General features: G+C 40.0%; 1 protein-coding gene across 1 annotated transcript in view; it reads right to left on the bottom strand.

The window, feature by feature from the left end:
- Window positions 1-8,594, bottom strand: part of NOX3 (NADPH oxidase 3) — a 57,348-nt gene extending 48,754 nt beyond the window's left edge. Inside the window, exons 1-4 of the mRNA XM_030809882.1 lie at window positions 8,547-8,594; window positions 7,830-7,925; window positions 7,607-7,717; window positions 6,196-6,280 (exon numbers count right to left, since the gene is read on the bottom strand). Coding sequence (XP_030665742.1) covers window positions 6,196-6,280; window positions 7,607-7,717; window positions 7,830-7,925; window positions 8,547-8,594 — 340 coding nt within the window. The remainder of the gene's footprint in view (window positions 1-6,195; window positions 6,281-7,606; window positions 7,718-7,829; window positions 7,926-8,546) is intronic.
- Window positions 8,595-11,641: the final 3,047 nt, after the last annotated feature.

Below are 11,641 nucleotides of genomic sequence, written 5' to 3' on the forward strand. Positions count from 1 at the left end.
TTTTTAGTAGAGATGGGGTTTCATCATGCTGCCCAGGCTGGTCTCAAACTCCTGAGCTCAGGCAATCTGCCTTCCTTGGCCTCCCAAAGTGCTGGGATTACAGGCGTGAGCCACCACGCCTTGCCTTATATTTTATAACGTTCTTCTCCCCTGTAATGAGTTGTTGATTGCAATTTGTTTTCTGTTAGATTGATTTCCACATGAGAATTTGACACTGTTAAACTAAATTTAAGTATGTTGATTGAATGAACAAAGATATTCAACTATTTATTTATTCTTATTGCCAGGTCTCCCGTAACAGAGCTGAAGAAACTAATGAAGGAGTACAAGAAAGCCCCAGATGGTTTTCAAGAGGCAGCTTCTGAGGGAATGTGTAAAAACTATTCTCTCCAGTATTTGTCACACACTTTAAAGTTCATGTCTTACATGTTCCCTTGCTCTCGCTACCTCCATTTTGTTTTCTTTCACAAGGTAGAACATACAAAGTGGAATATTTTATTTATTTATCTCAGGCATTCTCAGAGAGAAAACTGCCTATGCCGATTTTGTCTGTCTAAACATTTTATTTTCCTCTTAGATCTGATCCTAATTTTACAGCAATCTTGGCTTGGAACTAAAGATATACCAACCGCTAAATTCAGAATTGTTGTGACTTGATAGACACCGGGGAGATACTATTTTTGTTCTTTTTTAGACATTATGTTTTCTATTCCTTCCTTTCTACATTTTAGGTTTTTAAAAATATAAGTAGCCATGCTGTTTACGTTACAAGGACAAGGGCTACAGAGATGGCATAAAACAGTGATATGGTTTGATTTCTCTCTCTCTTAGTCATCAATATAATTTCATGTTATTAGATTTGATATTAGTATGTAACAGAAAGAATACTGAAGAGGATACTTCTCAGTCACTTAACTTCTTTCAGGCCCTTTTTTTCCCATCTGTGAAATGGGTAGATTGTACTAAACAAGGTTATCTAAGCCCCCTTCCAGCTGTGTGGCTCCTGTGTCTTTCTCTGAAGTTAACTGGGAACATATTTATCATCTAAAAGGGATTTGTAGACCAATATGGAAGTAATGCAAACACGAAGCTCATGTTTTCATGTTTCCAAAGCCAACTCTGGCTTAAATGGGCTCTTCAGTCTTGCAGTAAATCCAACACCATTAGCTATGTGGGGGAGCTCCTCCTGGGCCTCTGTGGACTGTCTACAGTACGCACTTCTGTGCCCTTGGAGGACCGCAAGACACATATTCCCATAACCCACTCAATCGTGCCAGGCTAAAAGGTGCTATAGCTGGATCTTTCTATAATTTTGTGTTCTCCCCGAAGTACTTTTAAAGAGCAGCAATTTTGGAAACACTACACATGCGCATTTAATTGGTATGTGAACTTCTGAGTTCAAATAAGGAGCTTTCCATTGAAGAGTGAACAACAACAACAAAAATCATAAAGGCTACTATTAGAGCCAGTTGCCCTGAAAAAGTTCTTTTACTTTCCTTCTTTCATTTTATTTTTCAGGAGATCAAAGTGAGCATAATTGGGGGGAATCTTGGAAGTGTGGTCTGTCCTTGCTGTCTTTCCGCCTGCCTGTCAGTGATAACAGTCATTTTGGAGTTAGTCACCTCCCAATTAAGCAGCCTTCAGAAACAAGGACCCAGGGACAGATTCTGGCTGTGCTTCTGCAGCCAGAATTTGGCTGCAAACTTTTAAACCTGTGGTCTGATTTCTGTAGAAGGATTCGTTGACTCTGGCACCCTGTGTGTGCCACGCATTTGTAAATCACATTAAATCCTGTCAGGCAGGACTGGGGATGGAGCTTCCCTTAAGCTCCCAGAGCCTCAGGGGGAACCCGTTAGGAGCAATCCTTGAGGGGTCAGGACTGAAGAGTTTGTGCCTTTAGGGCTATTCTCAAGGCTGCATCTCCAAACCTTTATTTTCTGGGCACCCTTATTCTGTGCTCTCTCCTCTCACCCTGCCCTTGTTATGTTTATTGATGTTTGTAGACTAATTTTAGCAACTCATCAGGAGCTGCACTCGGCTAATTGTTCACTCCTGGAACCTGGCAGAAGCAAGCTGCCGACTCTGCCACGGAGAGCTGCCTGGGTCACTATTTAGACACCCCTTGATGGAAGGTGGAGCTCAAAGTACTACTTTTCAATTGGAAGGGTCTTCAAGGTCTGCTGTGGACCTGGGACTCCAGAAAGATCTGCATTAATAAGAACGAAGAGGCTGTGAAACTATGATTTTTATACCCGTGGGGTTATAGGTCCCTGAAAATGATTTATTAGTGGTTGAAGAATGCTCCGGCAGCTCTTATCACAGGCAGACGACCAGGAAGGCAGGAAGCCAAAAGAAGAGTTCCTGTCACTGCATTTTCCACGATGTCCTTGATTACAGATACCATTGTTTTGCCTCTTCCCTCCTCCTCCCTCGCCTTCTTCCACCAGTCTCTAATTACATCCTTTAATGATTTGACCAATTAAAGCCTGAAGTTCAGCTTATAGGGGAACGGATGAGAAATTAGAGGTTGGCACGCAAACTTCGATGTGGTCGCACTTTTTCCAAGGTTACACACCTCTATTAAGCCAGCCGGCTATTTGAAATGCAGCATAATGGGCGATGCTAATAAAATAAGCGCAGGGACATTTTCAGCTGCTCCCAAGTGAATCTACCAGAAGAATAAAATGTGAAAAGCAGAGGTGTTTCCATGAAACCAAGGCTTAGCATTTTTTTTTCCTCCTAAAAGCGCAGTTGCCAGACGCATTTCTTCGTTCATGTGAAATGTAATAATTGCTTTGTCAGGGTTTGGGAGAAGCGAAGAGCTTTCTCCCCAGCCTCCTGCATTTGCAGGGAGTGGAAACACCGCAGCTCTGCTGGTTGCCATGGAGGAATGGGATGAGGGGCACTTTGCTCTGGGTCGCAGTTCTGACCCTGCTGGGGGAGCCCCAGGAGACATCTGGGAGCCTGGCAAAGCAGTGGGGTTCAGGAGGAAGGGGGCCGGAGAGAACACTTGATTCTCTCCAGGGTCGTGTGAGGGAAAGAGGGAGAAAGGGCACCCTGCTTTCTCTGGTTGCAGCAGAATGTGAATGTATTATCTTGGACAATTGGCATCGTTTGAATCTTTTCCCTCCCCACACTCTGTTCAGCCCACCCCAGACTGCTCATGACTCCCTGAACAACTCATGCATATGTGTCCTGTACCATTCCCAGTGATTCCTTCAACCCCTCTTGCCTGCTGACTGACTCCTACTCATCCTCAGTTTTCACCAAATTTGTTGAGGACCTCTTGTGTGCCAGGGACCAGGGCAGCCAAGATGCGTAAGGCACAGGCTCAGCCCTGGAGGTGATCAGCCTCTGGGGAATGAATTTCACTCTGTGGTAGAAAGTATGACCTTAGGGCCCTCGGTGAAGTGGCTGCATTGGGGGAGATGGGCCAGGATATGAGTCCTGGGCATGGCCATGTCTCACCCATTTAGCACCATGAGGAGGGAAGAGCATTTCAGGCAAAGGCGATCCCTGGAGCAAAGGCATAGAATGCTTAGGAACTCCCAGGAGCTGGGTGTGCCCAAGGGGAAAAGCCAGGGGGATGTGGCAGGAGATAAGACTGCGGCGGGGGCACAGGCAGGGGGCACACGCCAGGTCATTGGAGCCCTTAGTCAGGCTAAGGCCTTTGGACTTGATTTTATTTGCAATAGCAGCAAGTGAATAACCCTGTATTCTGCAAATTTCCAACTAACTCTGGTCCTGACAATAATCTGCACATCACATTGAAATTTTTTTTTTTTTTTTTGAGACAGAGTTTTGCTCTTATTGCCTAGGCTGGAGTACAATGGGGCATTCTTGGCTCACTGCAAACTCCACCTCCTGGGTTCAGACGATTCTCCTTCCTCAGCCTCCCAAGTAGTTGGGATTACAGGCGTGACCACCATACCTGGCTAATTTTTGCATTTTTAGTAGAGACGGGGTTCACCATGTTGGTCAGGCTGGCCTCCAACTCCTGAACTCAGATGATCCACCCGCTGTGGCCTCCCAAAGTGCTGGGATTACAGGTGTGAGCCACCACGCCTGGCCTGTATTAGTATTCTTTTAACTCCACAGAAGAAAGAGCATGAGGAACTTATCAGCTATCACACTACCAATCAGTAGCAGGAGTATAAAATAATTTGGTTACCTGATTTTAGTCAACTGCTGCTTATACTAAATTATACTCCATCCTAAAACAGCCCTTACCACACAAGTTTCAGAAAGTTATAGCTGCTTTCACAGTATCTTTAACACGGGGGATATTCATTATATGTTTCTCATGCATTGGTATTATTGATACATGATTACATATAAAGAAATGTACATGCCCAAAATTTTAAGGAGAAAACTATTTCATAACACACATTTTTATTATTCTTTGCTTTCTTTTCTGTTGTATTTTTTTTTCTTTTTGAGATGGGGTCTTTCTGTGTTGCCCAGGCTGGAGTGCAGTGGCACAATTTTAGCTCCCTGCAACCTTCACCTCCTGGGCTCAAGCGATCCTTCCGCCAAAGCCTCCCAAGTAGCTGGGACCACAGGCAGGCACCACCACGCCCAGCTAATTTTTTTTGTATTTTTGGTAGAGACGGGCTTTCACCATATTGCCCAGGCTGGTCTTGAACTTCTGAGCTCAAGCAATTCACCTGCCTCAGCCTCCCAAAGTGCTGGGATTATAGGCATGAACCACCATGCCTGGCCTCTTTTCTGATGTATTTTGATGCTGGCTGTTTTTTCCCCCCTTCTCTCTGTAATATCTTTAAAACTTTCTCTTTGAATTCAAGTCTGTCTTAAAGCTATCGTATTGTAATAATATTGTTGCCATTTTACTCTGTTATGCAGAAATCAAGCTATTTAAGATTTTAAAGGAAGCCTGGAGATTTCTTGAATTCCTTCTGTGATGAGCCTATCAAGGAGCGATCTGGTCTCTGTTTGGACATCACCCATGATGGGGAATTCAGTATTCTTAGGGGAACTTCATTCTAATTTTAGATAATTTTCAAGGTCCGGAAAAGAATTCCATTCCTGAACCAAAATCTGTTTCCCTGAGTCTTATTCCTTCATGCATTCGCTCATTCATGAAAAGTCATTGGTGCCTACGCATACTCAGCACTATTGTGGGCCTTGGAATACAAAGATGAACGAGCCTTATTTTTTCCCCTTTATCCCTGAGCTGGTTTTCTCTAGGACACGATGTCTTTTTACTCTTATTTCCTAACAAACCACAAAGACCTTTTACAAAGCAGTTCTCGGGTTGGTTTAATCCAGCGCTGAAGACAATCAGTGGGAGCATCTTCCCCTCGTGTCTCACTGCACACCCAAAGTTGTGTTAATTGGCACTCGGGCATCGTCTGTCATGTCTTGTTGCTTAATTAAATTCACATTTGTTTTGAGTGTTCCTTTTACTCTGCTTTTTTTAATGCATGAGAGGATAAAAACAAATGAGGAAAACATTTTATAGTTAAATTAGTTTGAGAGAAACAGTCCTGAATCATAACTCTTTATCGCTCAGATAGCCTTTTATTTCAGTGTCTTTGTTTTCCAGCAAAACCACAAGCTGGTTGATGACTGCTCCTCCTCCTTTCTTCCTCATTGGAGTTTACCCTTGGCCTTGGATGCTAATTTCTAGTGCCTTCCTCTTGAATTAGAAATATAATAATAGCAATAACACTTTATATGCTGATAAAGCTTCATGTCTTTTCAAGACCCTTTTATGTCCATTACCTCAATACGATTCAGAACTTTGTTCACATGATCTTTCTTTTCTTTTTTCTTTTTTAATGCCCATGATACTATTTGACAGTCATTTTCCTACGACTGTGAATGAGATTTTGAACAGAGGTCAATTTTATTTCCAAAGTGAATTATATTGAATAACAGAGTGTTCCTTTTTCAAGTAAGTATTTATTATTGTATTACTAACAAGGTGAACTATTCACAAATGAAGTTTCACCAACTTTTCTTTGACCAGTTGAGGTCTTGGTAGGGGAAAACTCATAGGTAAGTATAAATTGAAAATGTAAAAACCCATTTGTGTAAGGTTTACAGGGTCAGATAAAGGGCAAAGTTTTCTTTTACCTGAGGGTGAGACTTGGGGAAGGCAGAGTTAAAACAAAACTATGAAGTTAGGCATCAGATATTGTAAAATCCACTGAGCAATTAATAAGTACTTACTTGCATTAACAGCTATCCCATAGGCGACCAGTTTGTGAAATTTGAGGTTTTTGTCTAATTGCCTCCTCCATGGTCCTCTGCAGCACTAGAGTAACAAAAAAAAATGCCTGATTTATGGAAAAATTACAATGAAAACAATGCCATGAAAGTTAAGAGAGTAGGAATCAGGCTTTGCCTCTAAACTGCTTAAAGTGGGGCTATGTGACAAAAAAGTTAATGGCCATTAGTCAAACAGGCAACTCAAAAGGTTATTAGTTGCTTTGCTGAACTCTCAACCCAAAAATGATTGACTTATTAGTTCTCTGGTTATAATTCAAAACTCTTGAATAAGCCTGCCAAAATACACGCCTCACTCAGCTTCTTTGTTTAAAAATTTAAGGTGATAGCCATCATCCACATTCATATGTTTTAGGTAGTCTGCAAATTAGTCCTACATATACAAAGGCAAACATGCATCTATATGTAAATATTCATAAAATCTTGATGATGATTATACAGGTATACGTCGGAGATACTGTGGGTTTGATTTCAGACCACTGCAATAAAGCACATATTGCAATAAAGCAAGTCACACAAAAGTTTTGATTTCTCAGTGCATATAAAAGTTATATTTATACACCCTGTAGTCTATTAAGTGTGCAATAGCATTATGTCTAAAAAAATACATGCTTTAATTAAAAAATACTTTATTGCTAAAAAATGCTGACACAGAGACACAAAGTGAGCACATGGTATTGGAAAAAATGGCGCTAGTATACTCGCTCCACACAGGGTTGCCAGAAGTCTTCAATTTGTAAAAACCATAGTATCTGAGAAGTACAATAAGGGGAAGTGCAATAAAATGAGGGATGCCTGTATAATACAGTATTTTACCTGGTAAAATTTTTGAAGGTCTCGTTCCCTGCATGCCATTTTGTTTGACAGGAAGCACAGATAATTTCCTAACACAGTGAAATCAATATAATTGAGAAATACCCCAATATGTTTGGGAGAGGTTAAAATCTACATAATAAAATCTATGTACTGTGATTATGCTTTTGTGGGTGAGAACCCAGAGAGATGTTTCCTGGTGGCATTTGTCTCAAAAGCTTATTTGTTTTCTTTCAATCAGAAACAATGATGGTTCCAGCTATTATAATGCTTCCATCTTCATGGGGCAAATATATCAGGAAACTGTTGAGCAATGAGTTGAGTGTCATGTAGGAAATCAATGGCAACAGCCAAAGCCAAATCAGATAGATGTACTGATTACCGTTTTTCTGTCTTAGCCTTTCTGTTATCTCTAACAAAGAAACCCAAGTTTAAACAGAATTACTGAGAATTTCATAATAAAGTACATTTTTTGCTTTCGATGGCACTTACATGAGGAAGTCATAACAGCTGAGACTATTTCAAATATTTTAGTACTTACAATACTTGTTCCTCTTATGAATGAAATAAGGTTTCGACTGATAGGTATTAGAATTAGCATGCAGTTAAAATTCAGGCACAGTGCGGATGCTCGTGCCCAAGCCAGTGTTGACTGTCCACATGTAAAGACATAAAAAAGAGATTCAGGGAAAACAAGGATCCAGGGAAAATAAAATGCATTTTGTTTTCTGAAAAAATAATGTTTAACCATAAACTGTACTTACACCCAAAATAACTCGTGTGTAATGGAAAGACTCCTCCTCTTCATACCAGTAGAACGTGTCAATAAACAGATAAAAATTTATTCCCAGCCATGAGAGCTAGAGTAGAAAGGAAAGAGAACCAATGAATACTACCTTCAAGCTTTTTCTCTATTCAAAATCATTTGGGGTTCTTCTTTTAAAGTGGAATGAAAAGCTTCTCAATATTAATCAGAATTACTCCACATATTTATTTCTCATAGATTAGTTTTTAATAGGATTATAATGGTAATACATTATTACCTTTATTAAAAAGATTTTAAACACATATGAGTCAACTTTAAGTGATTTAATGAAACTACAAAACCTTCTCAATCAACGTTGCTTGACAATGATGTCAAGAAAGAGGAAATCTTTAAAAACAACTCCGAGAGTTCTCTGGAAAAATTCCAATTTCATAGTTTAATTCAGACTTCATTTGATTTAGAGAAACACTCATACATTATGCAAAAACAAACTACTTGACTTTAAAAATAATTAAAAATGAGCTCAATCGGAAAACAACTTTGCATGGTTCTATAAAGGGAAATTAAATATATCTACTGAATGTTTTCTAACAAGTTTTAGTCTTTTAACTAGAGTAATACTTCAAGCTATTTAGCGTTCCTATACAAGTTTTCCTAAAAATCAAAGACTATTCAATCTATATATTTAAAGTTGAATAACAAAAATGATACTTACTACTAATATGGTGGAGAGACCCTCATTCAAAATCCAGCACCCCATCATGATACTTGTTGCTCTTTGGCTGTCAGCAAATTTCTTTTCCCTCACCTGTGTCTGGATGTTGGGTCCTTAGTAAGGGCTTCCCTGGTAAATTATTTTGTCTTTTTGTCATAGGAAGCACCTACAGGGAGCAGCTCTCGAGGAATTTCTAATTAAGGACTTCTTGCCAAGGGCACATCACCACACTGACATGCCTCATGACCTGGGTAAATACAAGGCAAGTCTCTGTCTAATGATTCCTTTCGTCAGAGATTTTATAAGAAAAGAAAGCTGGTTTTATTAAATTGTCCTCATGTACTTTATACTCATTCATTTTCTACATGATTGCAGTCAAGATGATAATAAGTCTTGATGTAAATTTGAGAAATAACCTAAGTGCTGAAGGCTGCATATAGCAAAGCTCTTTCTCTATTTGTTATTTTTTCCACTTTTTTTTTTTTTTTGAGACAGAGTCTTGCTGTTTCACCCAGGCTGGAGTGAAGTGGTACGATCTGGGCTCACTGCAACCTCTGCCCCCTGGGTTTAAGGGATTCTCCTGCCTCAGCCTCCTGGGTAGTTGGGATTACAGGCGTGCACCATCACGCCCGGCTAATTTTTGAATTTTTAGTAGTAACCGGGTTTTGCCATGTTGGCCAGGCTGGTCTCAAACTCCTGACCTCAGGTGCTCCACCTGCCTTGACCTCCCAAAGTGCTGGGATTACAGGCGTGAGCCACCGTGACCAGCCATATTTTTTCCACTTCTTTAATTCCTTTTCCCCTCTTTCAAAAAATCTCTCTATAGAAGACAAAGAGTGTGGGCTAAATGAATATGAATTAAACCGTCTTTCAGAAGATGGTGGAAAGAGATTCTAAAAAACATCAGATAGAAAACTCTCGTATAAATCTAAAAGTGTGACTATAAAAAATGAACTTTTTTGTGGGACTGATGTAATACGTGTCATTAATCACACTTGGTGCACCCATGCGGCAAGTGCAAATATCCTTTCATACTCCAGTCACCCCAGGAGTGGCTGCACGGGAGCCTCGTCTGTCTCTGATTTTGTGTAAGTCATAGTTGTTCAATATAGTGACCATAATTCTACTCTGGTAGGCAAAATTGTCCCAACTGAAGCAATTTTCTGGCTGGTTTTGGCCCAAATAGTTCCTTTAAATTTTTTAGACAAGATGAAAATAGGAGGAGAATCAATTTTGGAAAATCAAATCTGTCCTGTTAAAAACCTGGTAAGAGTAAGAATTGTGAATAATTATTTATCTTTATTTACCCAGGTACTATTACATTAAGGACTTTTCAAGTATTGTCAGTTAAATCATACGTGGACTCTGTCAGGTCGATATTATTATGAGACCCATTACAGAAATGTGGAAACAAGCTTAAATGAAGTAACTTGCAGTAGGTAGGTGGTTGGGATTTGAATTGAGTTCTCTTTGACTTTAACATCTTCATTTCTAACCATTACCTTATACTGTCTCTTTTATGAAATATTAATACATGGACCTGTGCACCAAAGCACACTGAATATACAGATATAAACTGCAGTGCTGTAAATAGGACATTTAACTTATAGGAATGTAATTACAAATAAATGTTGCTATGTGTGATTAAGTACACTATTTCTACATAATGCCAATGAATTACAGAAAAATGGATGTTATTCTATTATATTAATAATATTTTTTATTTTCTGCATTTTGGGGTGCATTGACGTCTCAGGGTCTTGCAGTCTTGGGGAGAAACTGCTTAAGTTAGGGTTAGCTCATTCCTAGTGATAGCAAACAACTGGTTTGGGAGCATGTCTTTGATATGCAAACCAAACATAGTCCAAACCCCTAACCCTCTCTTTCATTAAACTCTCATACATAGAGTCAACCTTTCCCCTGCCCTTGATCACCTCAGAGCCAGGTACTGGACAACGAGGGACCAATCACACCTGTAGCCCGGGGCCTGCGGAATCTATTCAAACTATCCAATCTTAAACCTGCTCCCCTGATTATACAAACTTGCCTTTTTCTTCCCGTGAAAGCCACAAAGAAGGCTCTGCCCTGTGTTCTCCCCTTGAACCTTCTGCCTCCTCATTCATCCTGGTTAAGTATTTTGACAAAGAGGTGAGTTTTCTACTTGTTACCCAGCTCTGATGTGTTACCTCTTTTGAGTCTCATTTTCCACATTAGTTTAATGGGACTAATAACACCTACCTTGTAGGGTCATTCCCATTCCCCCTTCACTCCCAATCTGCCTAATACGTACACACACTCATAAACACACTCACAATTAAACAAGATGATGCTTCTTTTGGAGAAGTCTTGGACTGGCCCATAAAAAATATAGTAAATTTACTTCTTGGAAAGACATCATTTTTTAGGGATTTTTTCGCTGTAGAAATATATGAAAGCACAGGCATTTTTGGCAGCATTGACCTGAGATTAGAGTGCAGTTAGTAAGATATCTTTAGTAGCTTCTTTAACCGTGAGAAATATAAAGATGTAAAGTCTTTATATTCATTTCTTTAAGCCAATAATCTTCCATGATAAAATGATTTGTTATTTCTGAAGTGTTTAGGATTTACATATCTTAGAAGCATTATTCAGTTGGGTTATAAAAATTATTCAGAGAGAATACATCTAGAATTTTATACTATCTCTTCTATTTTAGATTCAATGAGTGTGAGGAAGAGTTGAAATGTTCTTGCCTTCTGTGTTCTTTACACAGTGTTACAAAGGAGAGACTTATATTGCTGAATAATAATGTATGGTTGGCCAGGCGCTGTGGCTCACGCCTGTAATCCCAGCACTTTGGGAGGTCGAGGCGGGCAGATCACGAGGTCAGGAGATTGAGACCATCCTAGCTAACACGGTGAAACCTCGTCTCTACTAAAAATACACACAAAAAAATTAGCCGGGCTTGGTGGCACATGCCTGTAATCCCAGCTACTTGGGAGACTGAGGCAGGAGAATCACTTGAACCTGGGAGGTGGAGGTTGCAGTGAGCCGAGATCACGCTACTGCACTCCAGCCTGGGCGACAGAGTGAGACTCCATCTCAAAAAAAAAAAA

This window comes from Nomascus leucogenys, chromosome 3 (genome assembly GCF_006542625.1).
Source record: "Nomascus leucogenys isolate Asia chromosome 3, Asia_NLE_v1, whole genome shotgun sequence".
Lineage (NCBI taxonomy): Eukaryota > Metazoa > Chordata > Mammalia > Primates > Hylobatidae > Nomascus > Nomascus leucogenys.